The following is a 24,444-nucleotide window of genomic DNA, read 5'->3' as shown; positions in this document are numbered from 1 at the left end:
GTGTCACTACAGAATGTCACAATTTGTCCACGTGTACCTTTATTTGCCTTTCAGACACACGTTTTTTATGGCTCTGTCCAAAATTTCAAAATATATGGGGTGAATTCAGGCATGAAATCACTATTTTTTTTTTTTAATTCTACGTTCTTCCTATTTGATTTTAGTAACTTTTAACACATATAAAGGAAATCTATCATTAGGAGAAAGTGACAAGGATTGAGGTAATTAATGCTTCTACAGATGTGCTCTCTCTCCATGCTGGGCGCTGCTTTGGGTATACGGCTCGGCTGTGCAGAGAGACCATGTTCCGGCTGCTGTAAAACACTTATAACCCCATTTTACAGGAACTACATGGCAAAAAAATTAGGTTTTCACCCATCTTACAATTTTATATCTTTGCTCCATAAATAACTAAATTTCTTTTTGTTATTCCTCACAGTTACTGTGCCACATAAAACTGAGTAATGCAATGGACAAAATTTTGAAGAGTTTGCAGAGATAAAATCGCATTGCATAGATTTTGCACATGGTTAATTTAAGCCAATACAATGCAGCAAATAAAATCTAGACAAGATATCATAATTTTATTTAAAACTGACAGCAGAACGATATCTCACTTTATTCTCGAGATTTTGGTTTTCATATCCAATAGACAGTTACGTGTGGTGAGGATCAGGAATCATGTAATCATAAAAAGCGTCATATTTCATAAATGGTTCATACTGAAACAAAGTCTTTTGTACAGGATACATGCAAAGAGAAACATACGTTGTACAATAAACGCCTGAAAAATTTTTTCCGCTAGATATGACAGTAGGTCGTCCGCAGTAGGGTCCGGGTCGGCAAAACAGTACATGCTAACAAGATGGGAACACTGAGATGTCGATCTAGTTATATCATATAAACCACTCACTTTTCTATATACGATAATTTTCCTCAATATCATGAACAGCTCTACCTAAAAGTTACAGGTTATAACCACACCGCACTTTAGCATCTTTCTTGCTTTTAAACATTCTTGGCATTGTCCAAAATCACCTGACATGGTACACACTTTTGTAAAAACCATAGTTATTTTATAATTTTACAAGAAAAACTTGTATAGCAATTGTCTCAATGCTTTAGGCTACTGATCTTATTGACAATCCCTGTTATAACATTTTTTCACTCGTTGCAACAATAGAAAGTTTCTACTTGATAATACTGTGTGAACTTTCACCAATGAGACTGTTCCTCCTCCTCAGACATTTACCCAGGTAAACATTCGACACAAAATAAAAGTTGCAGAATGCAACAAATACAACCTTGGGCTTAACCCTTAGTTGGTAACATGTGAAAAATTACAAAATCCTTCATCTTCTATGTTGGTCCATCATGACTTTATTGCAAAACAACGAAGTTCATTTATAAAACACATTAGAGAAACAGTACAAGAGCCACAATTAGCTGTGTATTGTGATTTTTCAGAGAACTACTCATATCTGATGCAGGATGACGTCCAGAGCTATTATTGGACACGTCAGCAAGCCACTGTTCACTCATTTGTTGTGTACTACAAAGGAAAAGCAGAAACAGAACATCTCAGTTATGTTGTTATTTCACACTGTCTTGAACATAACCCTGTGGCTGTCTAGTGCTTCCAGAAAAAGCTCACTGAATTCTCAAGAAAACACTTTGAACCTACAAAAATATACTACTTTTCTGATGGTGCTGCTGCTCAGTACCAAGAAAAACTATTTAAATCTATGTTTTCATCAAGCTGATTTTGGTATAGAGGCTGAATGGCAGCAACACTTCATGGAAATGGGCATTGGAATGGAGTTGGGAGCACATTCAAGAGGTTGGCAACACGAGAAAGTTCACAACGCCCATATGACAATCAAATTCTTATACCTCGGCAGCTATTCAACTGGAAAGTGAAAAATCTCTCTGGAGTAAATTTTACATTTGTAACTCAGAACGAATACATAGAACAGTTGCTTCAGCAGAGCATTAACAATTCCAGGGACTCAAACATTTCATACATTCACTCCTGTAGTTCCAGATATGACAAAAATCTTTTTCAAGATATTCTCATATGCTCAAAGTTCATTACAACAGTTGACCACTAGACCCCAAGAAACACTGTCATTACCAGGTATAAATGGATACATAAATACAGTGTATAAAATCAAGTGATGGCTTGCATACATTTTGGGGAAAGACGAAGACGATGATGAACTATAGATGACATTTCCTCATGCATGTGGTCCATCTCCTTCTATTGCACACACTGACAAGGGAACCTCCCCATCGCACCCCCCCTCAGACTTAGTTATAAGTTGGCACAGTGGATAGGCCTTGAAAAACGGAACACAGATCAATCAAGAAAACAGGAAGAAGTTGTGTGGATCTACGAAAAAAATAAGCAAAATATACAAATTGAGTAGTCCACGCAAACATAGGCAACATCAATGAGAATGCGAGTTGAGGAGCGCCGTGGTCCTGTGGTTAGGGTGAGCAGCTGCGGAACAAGAGGTCATTGGTTCAAGTCTTCCCTCGCGTAAAAAGTTTAATTTTTTATTTTCAGACAATTATTATCTGTCCGTCCATAATCTTTTCATCACTTTTTTGGGAGTGATTATCACATCCACCCATTTTACCCAAGTGTACAAGTTAGGTGGGTCGACAACATATTCCTGTCATGTGATGCACATGCCGTCACCAGTGTCGTATAGAATACATCAGACATGGTTTCCTGTGGAGGAATCGTTTGACCTATGACCTTGCGATCAAATGTTTTCGGTTCCCATTGGAGAGACACGTCCTTTCGTCTACTAATCGCACGGTTTTGCGGTGCAGTCACAAAACACAGACACTAAACTTATTACAGTGAACAGAGACGTCAATGAACGAACGGACAGATCATAACTTTGCGAAAATAAAGTAAATAAAATTTTTATTCGAGGGAAGACTTGAACCAAGGACCTCTCGCTTCGCAAGTGCTCACGCTAACCACGGGACCATGGCGCTCCTGAGCTCACCCCGTCCTTCATGTTGCCTATGTTGCACATGGACTACTCAGTTTGTACAGTTTGCTTTTTTTTTCATAGTTCCACACAACTTCTTCCTGTTTTCTCGATTGATCTGTGTTCCGTTTTTCAAGGCCTATCCACTGTGTCAACTGATAACTAAATCTGAGGGGGGTGCGATGGGGAGGTTCCCTTGTGAGAAGCCACATGAGTGGATTCATGTGATGGATGTTCTATGTAAGGTGAACCCAGAGACTCCAATAGGCCAAATATACACCTTGCCTGAAAATGACATGTTCAAAACCAACAGAGCCATTACAGTTAATTCCAATTTATAAGATATTGTGATAAATACAGCTAGAAGATGACAATTTTCAACTCCAGATTGTACCAATTTTTAATGAAAATTCAAGGTTTAGGAAATTTTAAATTAAATTGCCTTCAACAACACCATTAAGCTATTGTACCTGTATAAAGTCTGTACTTTCACTTTCAAGTGGGGGAGGGGGGGGCTACAGTGCCTTCTACAAGTAAGATAGCACCAAACTCAACAAATTCCATAAACACGCAGGGATTGCTGAATTGGATGTTTAGTCTGAGAAAATACAAGGTTTTGTTGAAAACATCTTCAACAGCCTTAGTGTACCTATGAAACTATAAATGTACTCAGCAAGGATATCGAAGACAAGATTAAGCTAATTGCAGTGCGCACCATTTAAGCAACCATTCACCCCTTGCTCTAGATGCGAATGGGATATGAAAAAAGCCCTAATAAGCTGGTGCAGTGGGCAGAAACATCTGCCATTCATTTCACTGTGGTTTGTATAGTATACATGTAGATACTTCCCCGACTATATGCCTACTTATTGGTTCCCTACCTCTGTAAGCAAAAGTCTCTAGCATTGGGACAATCTCACACCTGCAGCAACAGAGTACCAAAGTACAGGGTGGAAAATGTTACCAACAGTGATTTTTAACCCCCTGACTTGAGAAGTCAGAGTTTCAGCGCCAAAATGGAGAGTATGAAAGTGGGATGAACAAATCTATGGTGACCTATTTTCTGTATGTATTGCATTTGTGTTTGTTAGTGATGTAGTAAATTGATCATTATTACAACAGCATGAAAGATTAAAAGAAATACTTCATACTAGCACAGGAATGCAAAAGGGAGGGAGGAATTAGGGACATGAATAGTTGATACCAGAATGAACAACATCTGAAGAAAAGTGCAAAGAATGTATTTTTTTTCTGGCAGTTGTGATTCTGAATCTTTCCCCCATAGGTACTGATATATATGAATTAATTTAAAAACATACTATGACAACAATAGTGTCACACTGGGGCAAACTGTTATTTTGTTTAACTTACAATTGGCATTGTTATCATCATCTCTCTCTCTCTCTCTCTCTCTCTCTCTCTCTCTCTCTCTCTCTCTCACACACACACACACACACACACACACACACACACACACACACACACACACACACACACAAATTTTTCTAGTAGCTTACCTGAACAGCGCTTAATGTATAAAGCAAATGAGGGTCATGTCCAACACTTGCTGATATTCCTCCAGATTCATCCTGGCACATCCTAATGAAATCCAAAATTTCTTGCTTATTCATTCTGTCTAAATTACCCATTAGCTCAATAGCAGTTAAGCCCCAGTACATTCCAGACATTCGCAGGTACTCAGTCATACAGTACTCCTGCAAGTGAAAAACTACATCATATCATTTCATGCATACAACGGCAGACTATTAGCAATATTCGGTACGTATGAAAAAGATAGACGAAAAAGAAACACTAATTCTCACATCTACACATAAGGGGTTACTTATTTCATCCAGACTTACGGTTCACGCCGAAGGAATCGAGTTAACAACTGATAAATGGAAATACGAAAGTTTTGGTAACTACTAAACTGATATAACGAAATACAGCTATTGTCTAGCATATTACTAAAACTATATTATGCCATTTTATGCCATTATAGTTGCTGGTAAAAGTGAATGATCATTTTTCACGATCACTTACATATTCGTCTTTATTCATTCCATAAGAAGCGATGTAATCTGAATGCTTCTGTAGCAGCAATTCTTTTGGATGACTGTCATTCAATGCGACATCTTTCACAAGTGCAGCCTGCAGACGAAATTTTTCCTGCGTAAGTATACCAAACGAAAGACACCAGGACCAATTAAAACGAATTATAACTCACCATGTCTTTTCGGCGACTTTATGTCTGTGACAGTTTTATTTCAAATTACGAACACTCGCAAAAACTAACAAATTGTAAAGAAATTAAATTTTTCCCTAACCTCAACAACATAATCACCCAGCTACTACCCGAATGTAAACACTACCAAGTGCCAAAGTTAAAAAAGACGTACACTTCGACATGGGACAGCTATCTTTGCTATGGAAATATGAAAATCTGTAAATATTTCTTTAATTTTTATTTACTCCTACGTAGCAGCCATACCACGCTATATAATAACTTAATATGAAAAGCTGATGATTCTACCCTCGAACTTTCGAAATTCTTTTAAAACTGTAGGACGAAAACCTTAGCTGATTTCCTAAATTAGAAAATAAATACAAATCGTATTACACAACACAAAGAATAACTCCATTTAAAAAGCCAATAAAATTTATGTAAAATAAATGTATGCATTATCGTAGATGACCAGTGTGTGTAGTATATTCATATTACAGTCTTTGGAAAAGTTGTTGCTGGTAGTAGTGTGCCGGGTTGTTTTTGCTAGAAGACGAAGTTTTTGTCTGTTGTTATCGTATTAGCAGTAGTAGTTTTATTTGAGGATGGCTGATGTTCTGGACATAGATAACGCTGAAGAGTTTGAAGTGGATGACGAAGGCGATCGTAAGTAATGTTTAACCCTTTTACTATGTGACTAACATAGAGCTTTCATATCCATATGTGTATGTTAGCTTTGTATCCTTGCGTATATATCCATTGTGTATTACGCTATTCCAGACCAATAAATTCGGATTCTAAAAAATAAAAAACCTATTGTGCTATAATATTCACCACTCTCGCTCATTTGTCGATGACGCGTGATAGTTGCCGTGCTGGTTTTCTCATGACCAAACATAGATGCCGTCCCACAGTTCGATATTACGCCTCAGTTTGTTTCGTCGTAGATGCATTCATTTTCGCTCCTTGCTCTCTCATTATTGATGATTAAGAAGGCTTACAGCGATTTTCCTCGGTATCTCAATTGGGGTATTGTAACCCCGTCAATGCCCCGTTTATTACCATTCCTGTTACGCCACAGACATTTTAATTTTTGTCTATTATCGACCCATCGGTGTTTTGATCGTTGATGGAGATTGAATTGCTATGTAATCGATTTGCTATTTAAGTTTTCCACATCTATAATTAACAAAAAGAACACAAAATAAAAAACCAACTACTCCAAAAATTATCATCACACCACAACTATCGATACCACAAAACCAATACCTAAAACAACAAAACTGGAATCTGACACTTCACTTGACCTATATAGGTCAACAGCAACTCACGATACCAAAACACACATAGCTACGATGACAAATCGCAATCGGTCACTTCCCATGACCTATGCAGCTCAAATACAACTGATGATACAGAAAAATTTGAAATCGAGTACTTTTCCCTAAGATACATAAATTAAAGATACATAAAGATACATAAATTAACCACAAGTGCCGATACCAAAACATCAGCCACCAATACCAAATAAAAACCCCAACGAACATCATAACACGCAAACAACAGACCCAAAAAAACGACTACTTACCTTTAAAAAAGCTCCAGTACTTCACACTAACCCCTAACTTGCATGTTCTGCTTGCATATGTCGCATTTCACTATCTCCGTCACAAGCCTAAAAAGTTGCAGGAACTTAATGATGGACAACATGTCGTCCCCCATTTAAGCCCGCAGACGCGCACTAGTACACTTAAAAGCCATATCCATACCTAACAAAAGAACGTCAAGTGTCAAAGCCTCCGTTGACCCAGATCTAGTTCACCTCGATCTCTACAGGAGAGGTATTTCACCTTAAATTTTAAAGTAAAACAGTATCTTCCATAAAGCAGAATACCTGGTATTTCTTTAGTTTCAGTGTCATAAAAATTATACAATTGTTCTTATCCATGTGGGTATTAGTAAGTTATCCATGTGGGTATTAGTAAGCTTCTCCTCTGTTCTTCTTAGCAAGTAGGTCTTAAAAGAAAAAAAAATAATACCACCCACTCAAATTTGTTGAGTATAAGAGACACAAGAGTTTGACTCAACAAACTTGCAGAAAGATGACACAGTTCTTCCTTTATCCTCTGCTATTGTTATTCATGTGGATCACAGCAAGGAAAAAGTACTGAAAATACTTACCAAGTAGTCTTGCTCACTGATGAGTTACATTCTCCAAGTGTTATCCTTGAAATACTTAATGTCACTTGTTTTCTAATCAGCTAGATTTACTTTGACCCCTGTTATTATGAAGTTATAATCTTCATCATGTTGAGTACCACAGCTAACTGACACTAGGATATTAATGATAAATGAAAACCTCCATAGCTGCATTATTAGACATTTACAGGTTTCATTTATGGAACATTATTAGGTTGCCCAGTTGTGCCATTATCATGCTATAAATGGTCTGTTTGTTATGTAGAAACAAAATCTGGGAACAATGATCACAGAAATTTTGCTGACTGCCTGGCAGCAACAAGACATTTCTTAGCAGACTGTGTCTAGTGTACACAACATGGCATGCCTATTCACTAGGCTTCTGTCAGGTGGTTGGCAGATTGTTTGTATTCATTGTTTTGAAAAAAATTTGGTTGACCACTTTCTTTGGGTCCCAGTGTTGTAATGCGAGTATTAAACCATGATATGGCATGTGTTTTCCGTTCTTGTCTGCCATGTGTGTCATAAAGGCCTACTTATGTACAAGCTTTCCTGTGATAACTGGGATATGAGCTACAGGTCCTCCAAATTTTCGTTTCAATTTCTGAGTAGTTCTTGGCTGTCTGCAGTAATAGTTGACATTTATTTTACCAACATATTTGTGGAATTAAAATATTTTCTCGTTTTTTTTTTTTTTTTTTTTTAAACATATTGTTCAACTCAAATAGACATTGATCCCTCACAATCTTTCTCTAATTTAGCTTGAAATTTGTATTTGGTATACTGCCAGGAGATATAAGAGATTTTGCACTCATGAGTAGTGGGAGTAGAGGTAGCTAATAGTGTATAGCATACAATTTCATTATTAAATGGCAGCAGTGTATTATGGAAATGATTTTGAGATGCAAGCAGCAATCTGAAGGGGCATAAAAGGGGAACGGATTGTAGTGTACAGGTGGAGAGAGAGAGACGAACACTGTCTGGTGGAGTGTTCAGGGACTAGCCTGCCAACAGGTGCACTGTCAGATCTTCAGCCAGCGAGGTGGGGGGAAAAAAGGAACAAAAAAGGAGAGGAGCGGGGAAAGACGGGTGGATGCATAGACAGAGGGCTGCAAATAAAGAGGGTAGGAGATAAAAATGGGGAGGAGATGATAGAACAGAGGTGGTGGAATATGTGTGGTTGAGGTTGTGGGGACAGTATGTTGCCGTAGGTTGGGGCCAAGATAATTACAAGAGTGGAGAATGTGTTGTAAGGATGACACCCATCTGTGTGGTTCAGAAAAGCTGTTGGTGGAGGGAAGAATCCAGATGACTCTGGTAGTGAAGCAACCATTGAAATCAAGTGTCTTATGTTGAGCCGCAGTTTGGTGGTGGGCATTCATCCTTGTGGACAGCCGGTTGGTAGTCTTACCAACATAAAAAGCTGTGTAATGATTGTCACAGAGCTGATAAATGACATAGCTGCTTTCACAGGTCGTCCGGCCCCTAATGGGATAGGATAAACCTGTGACATGACTGCAGTAGGAAGTGCTGGGTATATAGATTGGCCAGGGGATATGATCCTTGGGACAAGGGGTAGGAATTGTGAGTGGCATAGGCATGGACTAGGACGTTGTGGAGGTTGGGTGGGTGACAGAACACTGGTTGAGGAGGGGTGGGAAGTATCTCCGGTAGGATATACCTCATTTCAGGGCACAATGATAGGTAATCGAAGCCCTGGCAAAGGATGTGATTCGGTTGTTCGAGTATCAGGTAGTACTGGGCGATAAAGGGTACACTTCTTCGTGGCTGGTTCTTCGGTGTAGTGGGGATCTGTGAAGACCTTGTTGAGACTTTCAGCATACTGAGCAAGGGAATTTTAGTCACTGCAGATACACAGTTTCCGGGTGGCCAGGGTATATGGGAGGGATTTATTATTATTATTATTCTCTCTCTCTCTCTCTCTCTCTCTCTCTCTCTCTCTCTCTCTCTCTCTCTCTCTCTCTCCCCCTCTCTCTCCCCCTCTCTTTTTTTTTTGAAAGTGATGGCAGTTGTCAAAATGCAGGTACTGTTGGTGGTTGGTGGGGACAGATGTGCTGATAAAGGCATCAGAGAAGAGGTGGTCTACATCTAGGAAGATGTCACACTGGGTTGAGGACCAGGTGAAATGGGAGAGGTGTTGAGGTTGTGAAGGAACAAAGATTGGGTGTCTTGGCCCTGTGTCCAGATCATGAAGATATCATCAATGACCCTGAACTAGGCTAGGGTTTGGTGTTTTGGGAGGTTAGGAAGGTCTCCGAGAGATGGGCCATAAAAAGGTTGGCATAGGAGGATGCCAATTTGTTAACATACCTTCCCTTTGAATGAGAAGTAGTCGTGTGTTAGGATAAAGTTAGTAAGATGTGTGAGGAGTGGGGTAGTGGATTTAGAGTTTGAAGGACGTTGGGAAAATCAGTGTTCAGTAGCCTTGAATAGCCCGCGGTCTTAGTGCTATTGAACACCACCTGCCCAGTTCATCCAGCCACCTACTGCAGTCCTGTCACAGGTTTATCCTATCCCATCAGGAGTCAGGCCACCTGTGAAAGCACCTATGTCATTTATCATCTCTGCTGCAATCATTGCGCAGCTTTTTATAATGTTATGACCACCAACCAGATGTCCACAAGGATGAACAGCCACAGCCAAACTGTGGCAAAGAGCAGTGTAGACCACTGTGTGGCACAACATGCAGCTGAACATAACACACTTAATTTCAATGGTTGCTCACTACCAGAGCCATCTGGATCCTTCTCTCCACCACCAGCTTTTCTGAACCATACAGATGGGTGTTACCCTCACAACACATTCTCCACTCCTGTAATTATCCCAGCCTCAACCTACAGTAACATACTGACCACAAACCCTCAACCCAACATTTTCCACCCCCTCTATCCTATAATCTCCTCCCCATTCTCATCTCCCACCCTCTTTATTTGCAGCTCTCTGCCAATGCAGCCACCCATCTTTCCCCACCCCTCTCCTTTTTTGTTACTTTTTTTCTCCACCTCACTGCCTCAAGACCTCCTGGCACTGCACTTGTTGGCAGTCTAGTCCCTGCTTACTCCACCAGACAGCGTGTGTTTCTTCCCTGACCCATACTTTGCTATCCCTTCCCCTTCTCCACCCCCTCTGCTGGCATCCAACATGATGTTGCATCCCGGTCAGAGATGCTGGAGTTGGCGGTCTTGTGTGTGTGTGTGTGTGTGTGTGTGTGTGTGTGTGTGTTTGTTTTGTACCGACTAAGTCTGTGGGCGAAATCTTTATCTGAGTGTCTTTTAATTGTGCTCTCTGCAACTTGACTTTTCTTCTTTACGGTGAGGAGAATCTGTTTTTTCCTACATTGTCATAGTTCTACCTGCAGTTTCCATTGTTGGAAAGGACTCCGAGTAATATAAAAAAAATTTAGGAAGTCATGCTGTTGCAAGGCCATTCAGCCACCACTTTCAAATCTCAAAGATTTGTTTTAAGGGGTCCAGGGCATACACATCTCACTCAGTGGAATAGGAACCCTACTCATGATGGACATATATCGGATCTGAAGGCAACAAATAAACCTGACCTCTTTGAGGATGTTCACATCGAAACTGGTATCAAGGACCACTATGCGATTGTGGCAGCAATGATTACCAAAGTACAAAGGACAACCAAAACAAGCAGAAAGATGTGTATGTACAGTAGACTAGATAAAAATAATCAGTAACGTCATATCTATCTCAATGAGTTACTCGAAACTTTCAGCACAGGTCAGGAGCATGTATAGGAACTCTGGCTCAAGCTTAAAAGAATAGTTGATCATCCACTGGACAGATATTACCGAGTAGAACAGTTCATAATGGGACAGAACCTCCATGGTAAAGAAACTACTAAAGAAACAGAGATTACTGCATGATAGGTGTAAAACAAAGTGTAGCGCTGTAGATAGAGAGAAGCTGAATGAAACACGTTTGGTTGTCAAGAGAGCAATGTGTGATGCCTTCAATGACTACCATAGCAGAATATTGTCAAATGACATTTCACAAAGTGCAAAGAAATTCTGATTGTATGTATAAGCTGTTAGTTGCACCAAAGTTAGTATTCAGTCCCTAGTGAATGAGACAGGAACTGAAACTGAGGGTAGCAAAGCAAAATCTGAAATGCTTAACTCCATTTTTAATTGTTCCTTTACAAAGGATACCCCCCCCCCATGAACCATGGACCTTGCCGTTGGTGGGGAGGCTTGCGTGCCTCAGCGATACAGAAAGCCGTAACGTAGATGCAACCACAATGGAGGGGTATCTGTTGAGAGGCCAGACAAATGTGTAGTTCCTGGAGGAGGACAGCACTCTATTCAGTAGTTGCAAGGGCAACAGTCTGGATGATTGACTAATCTGGCCTTGTAACACTAACCAAAATGGCCTTGCTGTGCTGGTACTGCGAACGGCTGAAAGTAAGGGGAAACTAGGCCGTAATTCTTTCCCGAGGGCATGCAGCTTTACTGTATGGTTAAATGATGATGGCGTCCTCTTGGGTAAAATATTCCGGAGGTAAAATAGTCCCCCATTCGGATCTCCGGGCGGGGACTACTCAAGAGGATGTCGTTATCAGGGGAAAGAAAACTGGCATTCTACGGATCGGAGTGTGGAATGTCAGATCCCTTAATCGGGCAGGTAGGTTAGAAAATTTAAAAAGGGAAATGGATAGGTTAAAGTTAGATATAGTGGGAATTAGTGAAGTTCGGTGGAAGGAGGAACAAGATTTCTGGTCAGGTGACTACAGGGTTATAAACACAAAATCAAATAGGGGTAACGCAGGAGTAGGTTTAATAATGAATAGGAAAATAGGAATGGGGGTAAGCTACTACAAACAGCATAGTGAACGCATTATTGTGGCCAAGATAGATACGAAGCCCACGCCTACTACAGTTGTACAAGTTTATATGCCAACTAGGTCTGCAGATGATGAAGAAATTGAAGAAATGTATGATGAAATAAAAGAAATTATTCAGATTGTGAAGGGAGACGAAAATTTAATAGTCATGGGTGACTGGAATTCGGCAGTAGGAAAAGGGAGAGAAGGAAACGTAGTAGGTGAATATGGATTGGGGGTAAGAAATGAAAGAGGAAGCCGCCTGGTAGAATTTTGCACAGAGCATAACTTAATCACAGCTAATACTTGGTTCAAGAATCATGAAAGAAGGTTGTATACATGGAAGAAGCCTGGAGATACTGACAGGTTTCAGATAGATTATATAATGGTAAGACAGAGATTTAGGAACCAGGTTTTAAATTGTAAGACATTTCCAGGGGCAGATGTGGACTCTGACCACAATCTATTGGTTATGACCTGTAGATTAAAACTGAAGAAACTGCAAAAAGGTGGGAATTTAAGGAGATGGGACCTGGATAAACTGACTAAAGCAGAGGTTGTACAGAGTTTCAGGGAGAGCATAAGGGAACAATTGATAGGAATGGGGGAAAGAAATACAGTAGAAGAGGAATGGGTAGCTCTGAGGGATGAAGTAGTGCAGGCAGCAGGGGATCAAGTAGGTAAAAAGACGAGGGCTAGTAGAAATCCTTGGGTAACAGAAGAAATATTGAATTTAATTGATGAAAGGAGAAAATATAAAAACACAGTAAATGAAGCAGGTAAAAAGGAATACAAATGTCTCAAAAATGAGATCGACAGGAAGTGCAAAATGAGTAAGCAGGGATGGCTAGAGGACAAATGCAAGGATGTAGTCTCACTAGGGATAGGATAGATACAGCCGACAGGAAAATTAAAGAGACCTTCAGAGAAAAGAGAACCACTTGTATGAATATCAATAGCTCAGATGGAAACCCAGTTCTAAGCAAAAACCGAGCGAGGTGGCGCAGTGGTTAGCACACTGGACTCGCATTCGGGAGGACGACGGTTCAATCCCGTCTCCGGCCATCCTGTTTTAGGTTTTCCGTGATTTCCCTGAATTGTTTCAGGCAAATGCCGGGATTGTTCCTTTGAAAGGGCACGGCCGATTTCCTTCCCAATCCTTCCCTCACCCGAGCTTGCGCTCCGTCTCTAATGACCTCGTTGTCGACGGGACGTTTAAGACTAACCACCACCACCACCTTCTAAGCAAAAAAGGGAAAGCAGAAAGGTGGAAGGAGTATATACAGGGTCTATACAAGGGCGATGTACTTGAGGACAATATTATGGAAATGGAAGAGGATGTAGATGAAGATGAAATGGGAGATATAATACTGCATGAAGAGTTTGACAGAGCACTGAAAGACCTGAGTCGAAACAAGGCCCCGGGAGTAGGCAACATTCCCTTAGAACTACTGACGGCCTCCTGAGAGCCAGTCCTGACAAAACTCTACCATCTGGTGAGCAAGATGTATGAAACAGGCGAAATACCCTCAGACTTCAAGAAGAATATAATAATTCCAATCCCAAAGAAAGCACGTGTTGACAAATGTGAAAATTACCGAACTATCAGTTTAATAAGTCACAGCTGCAAGATACTAACGCGGATTCTTTACAGACGAATGGAAAAACTAGTAGAAGCCGACCTCGGGGAAGATCAGTTTGGATTCCGTAGAAATTTTGGGACACGTGAGGCAATACTGACCCTACGACTTATCTTAGAAGCTAGATTAAGGAAAGGCAAACCTACGTTTCTAGCATTTGTAGACTTCGAGAAAGCTTTTGACAATGTTGACTGTAATACACTCTTTCAAATTCTGAAGGTGGCAGGGGTAAAATACAGGGAGTGAAATACTATTTACAATTTGTACAGAAACCAGACGGCAGTCATAAAAGTGGAGGGGCTTGAAAGGGAAGCAGTGGTTGGGAAGGGAGTGAGACAGGGTTGTAGTCTCTCCCCGATGTTATTCAATCTGTATATTGAGCAAGCAGTGAAGGAAACAAAAGAAAAAGTCAGAGTAGGTATTAAAATCCATGGAGAAGAAATAGAGACTTTAAGATTCGCTGATGACATTGTAATTCTGTCAGAGACAGCAAAGGACTTGATAACTGATGATGATGATCGAAGTAGAGAGGATATAAAATGTAGACTGGCGATGACGAGGAAAGCGTTTCTGAAGAAGAGAAATTTGTTAACATCGAGTATAGATTTAAGTGTCAGGAAGTCATTTCTGAAAGTATTTGTATGGAGTGTAGCCATGTATGGAAGTGAAACATGGACGATAAATAGTTTGGACAAGAAGAGAATAGAAGCTTTTGAAATGTGGTGCTACAGAAGAATGCTGAAGATTAGATGGGTAGATCACATAACTAATGAGGAAGTATTGAATAGGATTGGGGAGAAAAGTTGGCACAACTTGACTAGAAGAAGGGATCGGTTGGTAGGACATGTGTTGAGGCATCAAGGGATCACCAATTTTGTATTGTAGGGCAGCGTGGAGTGTAAAAACTGTAGAGGGAGACCAAGAGATGAATGCACTAAGCAGATTCAGAAGGATGTAGGTTGCAGTAGGTACTGGGAGATGAAGAAGCTTGCACAGGATAGAGTAGCATGGAGAGCTGCATCAAACCAGTCTCAGGACTGAAGACCACAACAACAACAACAACAACAACAACAACAAAGGATAACCCAGGAGACTTGCTTCAGTTTAATCCTCATACCACTGAAGAGATGAATGAAATAAGTAAGTCAATGGTGTTGAGAAACAGCTGAAATCGTTAAAATTGAACAAAGCTCCAGGCCCCGATGGAATTCCTGTCAGATTCTGTACTGAATTTGCGGCTGAGTTAGCCCCTCTTCTTGCTATAATCTTATCATAGATCCCTCCCCAGTTGTTGGAAAAAGGCACAGATCACACCCATCTACAAGGAGGGTAGTAGAAGTGATGCACAAAACTGGCATCTAATATCCTTGATACCGATTTGTTGTAGAATCTTAGAATATATTCTGAGCCCAAAGATAATGAGGTATCTAGAACAGAATGATCTCTTGAGTGGCAACGAGCAAGGACTTCGAAAATATCAATCATTTGAAACCCAACTTGCACTTTTCTCAGATAACATACTGAAAGCTTTGGATTAAGGCAGCCAGGTAGATGCAGCGTTTCTTGATTTCCAAAAGCATTTGACCTGGTATCACACCTGTGCTTATTGTCAAAAGTACAGTCATATGGGGTATCAAGTGAAATTTGTGACTGGATTTGGGACACTCTGGTTGGGAGGACACAGAAGGTTTTCTCTGATGGAGAGTCAGCGTCAGATATAGAAGTAACTTAGGGTGTGTTGGGACCCTTGCTGCTCATGTTGTAGATTGCAGACGATATTAATAATAAAGTCAGGCTTTTTGCAGATGATGGAGTTATCTATAATGACGTACTATCTGACAGAACTGCGTAAATACTCAGTCAGATCTTGATAAGATTTCAACATGGCACAGAGATTGGCATGTTGCTCCAAATGTTCAGATATGTAAAATTTTGCACTTCACAAATCGAAAAAATGTAGTATCCTATGACTATAATATGAATGAGTCATTGGTGGAATCGGCCAACTCATAGAAATGCCTGGGTTTAATGCTTTGTAGGGATATGAAATTGAATGCTCACATAGGTTCAGTTGTTGATGAAGCAGGTGGTAGACTTCAGTTTATTGGTAGCGTACTGGGGAAGTGAAATCAGTCTACAAAAGAGATTGCTTACAAATCACTCGTGCAACCCATCTTTGAATATTGCTCAAGTGTGTGGGATCTGTACCAGATAGGACTAACAGGGGATAATGAAGTTATACAGAGAAGGGCAGCATGAATGGTCATGGGTTTTGTTTAATCCATGGGAGAATGTCACAGAGATACTGAAGGAACTGAAATGGTAGACTCTTGAAGACTGACATAAACTATCCTGAGAAAGTCTATTAACAAAGTTTCAATAACCAGCTTTTAGTTATTACCCTAGGGGATATACTACAACCCTCTACACATCACTCACAAGGGATCTCAATGATGGGATTAGAATAATTACTGTCTGTACAGAGTCATTCAAATAATCATTCTTCCCATGCTCCATACGTGAATGGAACAGGAAGAAACCCTAGTGGGTGGTACAATGGGATGTACCGTCTGCCATGCACCCACAGTGATTTGAAGATTATAGACAGATGTAGATGAATGGGACAAATGACCATCTCCATGTCCTTGGAGAGTTTCTCAAATATTTTGATGACTTTGGAAGGAATGGGATTTTGTATTGATTTGCCCACTTTACAGGTCACCTGCAGAATGATGTAAGCAAACTACCAATGCACATATTAAGAGATTGGTTCTTGTACAATTAACCAGTGAAAGACAATAACACACATATTGGTCACTCAGTTTTATCTCTCATAAACACACACACACACACACCTATAACACCTGTCACCAGCACTAATATTGTGCATTTTTGGAAAGTGTGATGCCACATCCTATGTGGTTTTTGTACCATCATCAGCTGCCTCATTCATTTAGGCAACCTTTCTGCTGCTTCAAACATTCAGTGGCTGTGTTTTTGGGACCATGCTAATATCTGTGCCATGTCATATATGATGATCAGACATGTACATGTGGGGCATAACTTCTATACATTATTGTTAGTTGATGCTTCTGGGTGATTTGGCTGTTCACAAGTAGTTGTTGTCTAACACTGAATCGGTTCTGCACTGTGGTTCATACAACTGCTATTGTAATCTGCAGCAGTGTGTCCACTGAAATATTGGGTATCAGGTGAATATTGTGTTGTATGTGGCATCATGCATCTACAGCTACATCTACATCCATGCTTTTTAAACCACTGTGAAGTGTATGGCAGAAGGTACTTTTCCATTGTACCAATTATTAGGGCTTCTCCCTGTTGAATTCAGGAAGAATGACTATTTAAATGACCTGTGTGCTGTAATTGGCCTCATGATACCTACAGGAATGAATGATACACTGTGGGTTGTAGTATATCCTAGTATCACCAATTAAAGCTGTTTCTTGAAACTTTACAAGCAGGCATTCTTGGGAAAGTTTTTGTCTAACTTAAGTGTCTGCCGTTTCAGTTCCTTCAGTGTCTGTGACACTCTCTGATGTGTCAGACAAACCTGTGACTACTCGTGCTGTTGCATACAGATTACTGTAGATTAGGTTAATACTTGTTCCATAGATCATGAATATGACACTTCATTATGATGTGGAACTTGTCAGTTTAACAAAAGGTCTCTTTACAGGACATAATTCAGTCTTCTTTTTAATAATTGTAAAGTTACTAACTTATATCTAAAAATTCACCTGTTGAATAGGTGTTGCCATTAAGGGATTCTTTTAATTTATTTTTAAGTTCTGGTTGGCTACTTGTCAGAGGTTTTATATATTTGCTAAGTAACCAACATCATTTATTATCCCGTTATCCTATTTTGTATGGGTCCTACACACTTAGGCAGTATTCTAGGATGGGTCATTGAATGGTTTTTAAGTAATCTTGTGGGCAATGTATTTAGCCGCTGGTTTGTAGAAAAGGACATTACGATGCAAGTGTGTAGTTTGAGGTGACATGGGGATGTCTGTGGGTTGCCTAAATCACTTCTGGCAAATGCCAGACAGGTTCCTTTAAATAGGATACAGATGATTTCCTCCCTACATCTGAGGTTGTACTCTGCCCTTAATGGCCATGTCATTCATGTGCTCATGAATGTACTCTTCAGGGACTGATCTAGTTAATTGATTAATAGGAATTTTGGAAAGCTAATTCAGTAATGTTTCACTTGAATCTCTTTATGTTTTTCTGGTGATATAAGCATGCAACTACCTAATAAGTGCTGAGAAATGGAAATTTACTCCTATTATTGTGGCATGCTTGCCAGGCCTGACTCCAGATTTTACAGAGTGTCTTACATTCCATGTGGATTGATTCATTCCTAATTGTGTTTTTGTATTACCGTATGTAGAAATTTATTTGAAATATCCTAAAAAAGTGATCACAGTACCAAGTGTGAGGCACCTGCTTTCTGGTTTTCTTCTAACTGCCGAGCTTGGAGAACTGAGTGGCTACTTCTTCACTTTTTAGTGGTTGTCCAGTGTTGGATGTGAACATACAGGAACGTATGGAAGGTGAAGATTGCTGGTTTCATTAAACTGTAGTGGAGCCATCAACTGCGAGGAAATTACAAAGAGTGTACTCATGAAAGATTGTCTAGTGTTTGTCTGACTAGCCCTGTGAGAGATAGAAGTGAATCCTTTGAGTTCCATGATCTACAGAAGGTACATACATGAGAAAATGGGGGGGGGGGGGGGGGGGGGTTGGGACTGAGGAAACCAGCAGGGTGGGGAGAAAAAGACATCTGTTGCCAAGGTAAGGAAACAAAATTAAGAACAAGAGAAAATGATCTAAGAAACAATTTCAACAACAGTTTGACAAATGACCCTTCTCAGTAGCACTAGTTCCTCTAAATCACACAAATAATAACTGCCACTTCAGTCATTCTAAAATCGTGCATACCTCATGGTTTTGAAAATCAATAGATTACTGTTCGCTTGCTGCTACTAGTTTTCACCTGTCCATTGTTCAGTTAAATACTTTTTTGTATGCTTAGAATCCAAGGAGTTCAAATGTACTGTAAGTGGATATAATTGAGAACGTGTGTACCAGCTGCTGCAGAGGCTTTTGTATCATAGTTGGTCTGCATCAGGAAGGGAGGGAGGCGGCCAGTGTAGTGCAAAAAGTTTCAGCTATACCTGACTGAGTCATACTAATGCTTAAAGCTCTTCTTACATGTTACTTGCATTTTCCCATCTCAAGTCTATGTCCCGTAATTTAAAATATATGATCTGCATCATGCATGTGGTTCGTTGAGTCTACAGGGTATTAAAAAGGAATACTCATATAAAAACCTGTATCTTGCATTGCAAAAATATTTGAAAAAACTTGAGATGGAAACCAAAAGTACACACAACTCACAGAACTTCCTTTGCCTCCATCACTAGATGGGTTACATGGTTGAAAGCTGTAGCATTTTTTTTTTTTTTTTTTTTTTTTTTTTTTTTTTTTTTTTTTTTTTTTTTTTGCAATAATTTTTAGGCTGTACACAATTTTGTAGGCTTTGCCAGATGGTTCTGCAAGAAAGGCTAAACTAATACAGAAGTGCACAATGAACTTTGTCATATATGGTCACCCCTTCCTGACAGCAACTGAGAAAACTGGAAGAAGTGTGTTTTGAGCTAGAAACAAAGTGGATTGTTTCCGCAGATAAGGATGATGTACTTAAATATGCTGGAAAATAATATTGAGCAAAGGTTAACCAGAAACCCTTGACATGGAAATATAGTAACAAATAAGGATTCTGATTACAATCTAGTTAGTTGGTTGGTTGCATGTTCCATTTCACTTGTTCTTTCTAGTTGGGTCATACTTCAATATTCAATATGTGTCTGTTCTGCCTTTCGTAGATTTAATCTGGCGTGAAATAATACAGGGTGCCCGTTATTAAAGTTCTAGTTTGAAAATGCTGTAGAAAGAGAACCACAGCTCAGAATGACATCAAATTTTAGCAGTATATTATTGCCGCTGGAGGGAAACATTGTGGAACAAAAAAAAATTCAACAAACATTTTACCATTAGTAAAGTACCTGATGGAGTGTGAGAGGTAAAAATTGTAGGGGAATCCAGGGCTTGACTATGGTAAAAAGGTTAAAATAGGTGTAGATTCCAGTAATTATGCTGAGTTGAAGCGGCTAGCACAGAATGGACTAATGTTGAGAGCTGCTTTAAACTAGTGTTAGGACTGAAGACCACAACAACAATAACAGCAACAACATTAATAGTGATAACTAAAAATATTTAAAAACCTTCTGCATAAGAGCCCACTTGAGGTCCAGTTGCACAAATCTTTGTCTGTTGCTGTTTTTCAAAGCTAACAGTGCTGGGCAAACCTTCTGCACATCTTCCATGATAAAGTCTTTCATGCCAAAACCCAAATATTTAGCAGTTGGTCTCAAAATCTGTTGTGAAAGAAGTAACTGTGCGGAAGAAAAAAAAGTGAAACAAAATGACAGTTGGAGTGGCTTTTTAGGTTTCTTTGCATGATATGTCATTTTCAACCATTCAGATAAAAAAAAAAACTGTGGGCCCTGCAGCATTTCAGGGCAAATAGTAAAGGAATAAAGAGCTTTTCAAAATCCACTTTGTCTTGAGAGTTACTAGCTGTAATGCTACAACAAATACTGCAGGCGCACGCTCATGCACTCTACTACCCCCCCACCCCACACGTGCGTGTGCGTGCCCCCCCCCCCCACACACACAGACACAAATCCAATACAATAGTTGAGAAAAAGGCTAGGACTAAGGAAACTGGTCTGAAGCTTGAGAATCTGTATCTCCATTTTTATATGCTGGAACTACCCTACACAGTTTATGTTCATCAGTAAAATATCCCTTAGATGTGGAGGTTGTCCCAGGAGAAATTGTCAGTACTCAGGGATAAGACAGAAATGATTATTCTAAGCAAGAAAAGTTTAGTAAACATGGGCTATAAAATGCATATCTTAAGAGCTGTGAGCACTTTTTCAGTAAAAGAGGTGTTTCACAGTAACAAAGATGAACAAGTGCTCATAGCCGTTAAGGTATACACTTTAGAGCCCATGTTTACTGGACTTTGTTGTTGTTTTGGCACATGCTGCCAGTGCTCAAAATATGGAGACTAAAGAGCTTGCAGTAGAAGAGCTGTGTTTCACATTATCAAAGACAAAGTAGTGCTCAAGGCTAACTTGAAAATCTAGGAAAAATTAATGGAACATTATGGTTTTAGGGAAAACTATCAATTGTTGATGCCATAGAATATGTATTCAAATACCTCCTTCAAGTGTTTAAAGACAGAGACTCTGCTCAAGTCCTTTTTTTTGTGATTGAAGCAAGTCCTTGGACTGTGGGGACCCTACAACACTTTAGAAAAAATGGACTTACAAGACATGAGAGATAACAGCTTTAAACTATTAAAACATACTTGCAACACTTTGAGCAAGTTTTCTGTGTTTGCAAAGAAATACCTTGTACTATACGCCGACAGAACTTTCCTTCGCAGTACAGTAGAACCCCTCTAATCCGACTTTGGATGGCCCATCACTCCGGTTAGTCCAACCATGCTCAGGCTCGCGAGCCTATGCCAACTTGTCACTGACTGGACGCCTGTCGGGCCATTGTTGCGGTGACTATCGCTGTGCATATTGTTATACTGTACGTTATTGTGTAGTTTTATCGTTTGTTGGGATTAGAAAAGTCATCGTTTGCTTTATTCCGTGTTCTCTACAGTACTTATTACTGTAGATTCACGCGGATTTCACATAACGATGCAAAAAACGCTTTTTACATCGCCCTTCAATAAATCGAGCAGAATCCAACTTCAGCTCCAATAGACGTTGTGTGGGAAAAAAAAGGGACACTGCAGCTAAATCTAGAATAACATCTGCTAAACAAAAATGTATCACTAACTTTTTTCCAAGTAATTTGTTTTCGTTTTTACTGTAAAAACAATGCATACAGTATAATCATTTATTAGTTTATACATACAGTAGTTTATTTCTTTGTAAAAAATTTCTTTTTTGTACACAGTGCTATAAAATTTTTTTAGTTTACAATATATATAATTTATACGTTATTAAGTACAGTACTGTAACTTGTTTGTTGTTTTTCCTTTTAAAACCAATACATATTGTAGTGTGTGTAGACGTTTTTTAGTTGTAAAAAACATCTTTTTATATTACAGTAGACGTCTTTTGGTTCTTAATCGTTGAATTTTTTGTACTAAATGTCTTTTTATATTTTTTGCAATAAATATTAGATTTTTCGGCTAATCCGACCTTTTTTTCGTTCCGACCGTGGTCCTGGTCCCGAAGGTGACAGATTAGAGGGGTTCTACTGTAGTACTGATATAGGTAGCCTTAAAACATGTGTTAAAAAGACAATTGCTCTAGCATCTTATTGGTTTAAAGCAGATAGATTTGTGCTGAATGAAAATAAAACCCTGAAGGTAGTTTTTACTCTAAAACACAAGGTATTGTCAGATGGTCCAAATTATGTTAAGTTTTAGGAGATATGTTTAGATGGTAATTATCTTGGGGCCAACAAATAAATGTAGAGTAATGTAAGTGTTGAGATGATTTTCTGTTTGTGTGCCTGAATTATGTGTTAGAACATCCTATTTTTGATGTTTCTAAAGCATAATATCTTACAGTATTATTTTGTGGGCAAACTCCAGTTGTGTGCGTCACATGTTAGTACTCTAGAAGAAAGCTATTAGGACAATTATTGGTTCACATTATATGTTTTAATTTATACAAAGAACAAGTTACCAGAAACAGTAAACAGAGAAAATGTACATTGTTACAGCACAAGAAGCAGTAGATGCATTTATATTCCATACCTCACACTGTCAATGTCATTTAAGTGTTATGAACTCATGAAATTGAAATTATTTAATAAGCTTTTACAAACTGTAAGGGATCTACCTGAACAAGCATTCCGACAGATAGTGCATACTAGTTAGTTGCTCACCCACTCTACAATATAAAAGAATCTATTAACTGAAATATAAAATTGTGATGTTAATAGCTAATTGAAGTACCAAATGTATTGTACTGGGTATGTGATGTTCTCTATTGTTGCAATGGCATCATGACAATGTTATGATGTGTTGTTGTTGTTGTTGTTTTATGCAGAATAGAAAGAAATAATATCAGAGACCGAAGACAGAGCAGGATACAAGGAATCTAAGAGGCTTGATACTTCCATGCGACCTGCGGAGCAACTGTGAAACATGCTTGTATCTCACAGATATATCAAGCTCATTGCAGGGTGAATGCTTTCCTTCCCTCTCTGTCATGCAGCTGAATTAATACAGTAACGGAAAGAACTGAAGTGGAAACAATAGAGTGAATAAAGATAACTACTTACCATACAGCAGAGGCTTTGAGAAGGTGCATAAATGAGAAACAAAAGATTGTAGTCAAACTATTGAATCTGAATCCTTTAGAGGACATACACACAAAATCCACTCAAATGACCACTGTTTCTAGCTGCTAAGGCCAGACCAGGGAGAACATTACACTCACTGTATCACAGAACGTCGACAGTGAAGTACATATGAACACAGTGGAAAATTCTTTATAGGCCACATACTTCTAAATCATGTTCAGTGCCACTCATTTGAATAGTTTTCAGCACATGATTGTGGGCATGCCAGTGAAATGTGTTGATTTAGACCCTGCTGAATAAATGGCCTCATATAGCGACAAAGGCTACAATTTCACGTTCATGTTAGTTACGCTTGATTAGAATTACTTTGGGTTGGTGTTCCAATGAGTCAATTGATAGAGGCTAGTTGTTGGCCGATCTTAGTTCTTCTTTGAGTGCAGCATGCTCGCTGTGTTGCTTGTTTTCTGTTCAGTTTTATAAGGATGCACTTAGTCTCTCAAATCTGTAAAAGTCTGAAGATAGGCAGCTAGACTGTCAGAAAGAAATTTTAACTTAAAAGAAATATCTGGAGGCAAACTCTGCAAGAATAAGTGTTGTTGCATTTAGAAACCTATATAGTCACACTGATAGTACCACCTGTTGTAAAAAATGGAAGAGCTGGTGTTGCGCCGATCCAGAATAGAGAAACACTGAAAAGGAACAGAAAACACACTACACTACACTGCTAAATGTATCCTACTTCAGTAATTTAAGTAGGGTGTATAAGACCCGGGACAACCGGGAGATCCGGGAAAAACACGGGAACTTTTTCATCCGGGAGAAAACCGGTAAAAACCCGGGAATTTTTTAGAATTCCGGGAATTTTTCATTGTTTTAGTTTTCAGTTAAATTTTTGTAATTTTGATTGGTAAGAACCGATACTCTAACAAAGGATATTACTGTATTCCGCTACTGCAAAATAATACTTCAACAATAAAACATAAACGAGAGAAAAAAAACGAAAATAACAAATTGCAAAGGAAATGCGCCATATACGACGACACACAGTGCTCATGCAGGCGTCTGCCAACTGCAAAAT

The 24,444-nt window shown here is 39.2% G+C and overlaps 2 protein-coding genes across 2 annotated transcripts in view; one reads left to right on the top strand and one right to left on the bottom strand.

The window, feature by feature from the left end:
- The window catches only part of LOC124615491 (geranylgeranyl transferase type-2 subunit beta), a 64,050-nt gene extending 58,573 nt beyond the window's left edge, over window positions 1-5,477 (bottom strand). Inside the window, exons 1-3 of the mRNA XM_047143434.1 lie at window positions 5,236-5,477; window positions 5,052-5,159; window positions 4,526-4,723 (exon numbers count right to left, since the gene is read on the bottom strand). Coding sequence (XP_046999390.1) covers window positions 4,526-4,723; window positions 5,052-5,159; window positions 5,236-5,238 — 309 coding nt within the window. The 5' untranslated portion in view covers window positions 5,239-5,477. The remainder of the gene's footprint in view (window positions 1-4,525; window positions 4,724-5,051; window positions 5,160-5,235) is intronic.
- A 264-nt stretch (window positions 5,478-5,741) lies between these two features.
- Window positions 5,742-24,444, top strand: part of LOC124615681 (RNA-binding protein 8A) — a 64,634-nt gene continuing 45,931 nt past the window's right edge. The window contains exon 1 of the mRNA XM_047143711.1: window positions 5,742-5,898. Within this exon, the coding sequence (XP_046999667.1) occupies window positions 5,838-5,898 (61 nt within the window). The 5' untranslated portion in view covers window positions 5,742-5,837. The remainder of the gene's footprint in view (window positions 5,899-24,444) is intronic.

This window comes from Schistocerca americana, chromosome 5 (genome assembly GCF_021461395.2).
Source record: "Schistocerca americana isolate TAMUIC-IGC-003095 chromosome 5, iqSchAmer2.1, whole genome shotgun sequence".
NCBI lineage: Eukaryota > Metazoa > Arthropoda > Insecta > Orthoptera > Acrididae > Schistocerca > Schistocerca americana.
This window is presented reverse-complemented; position numbering and strand designations above follow the sequence as displayed.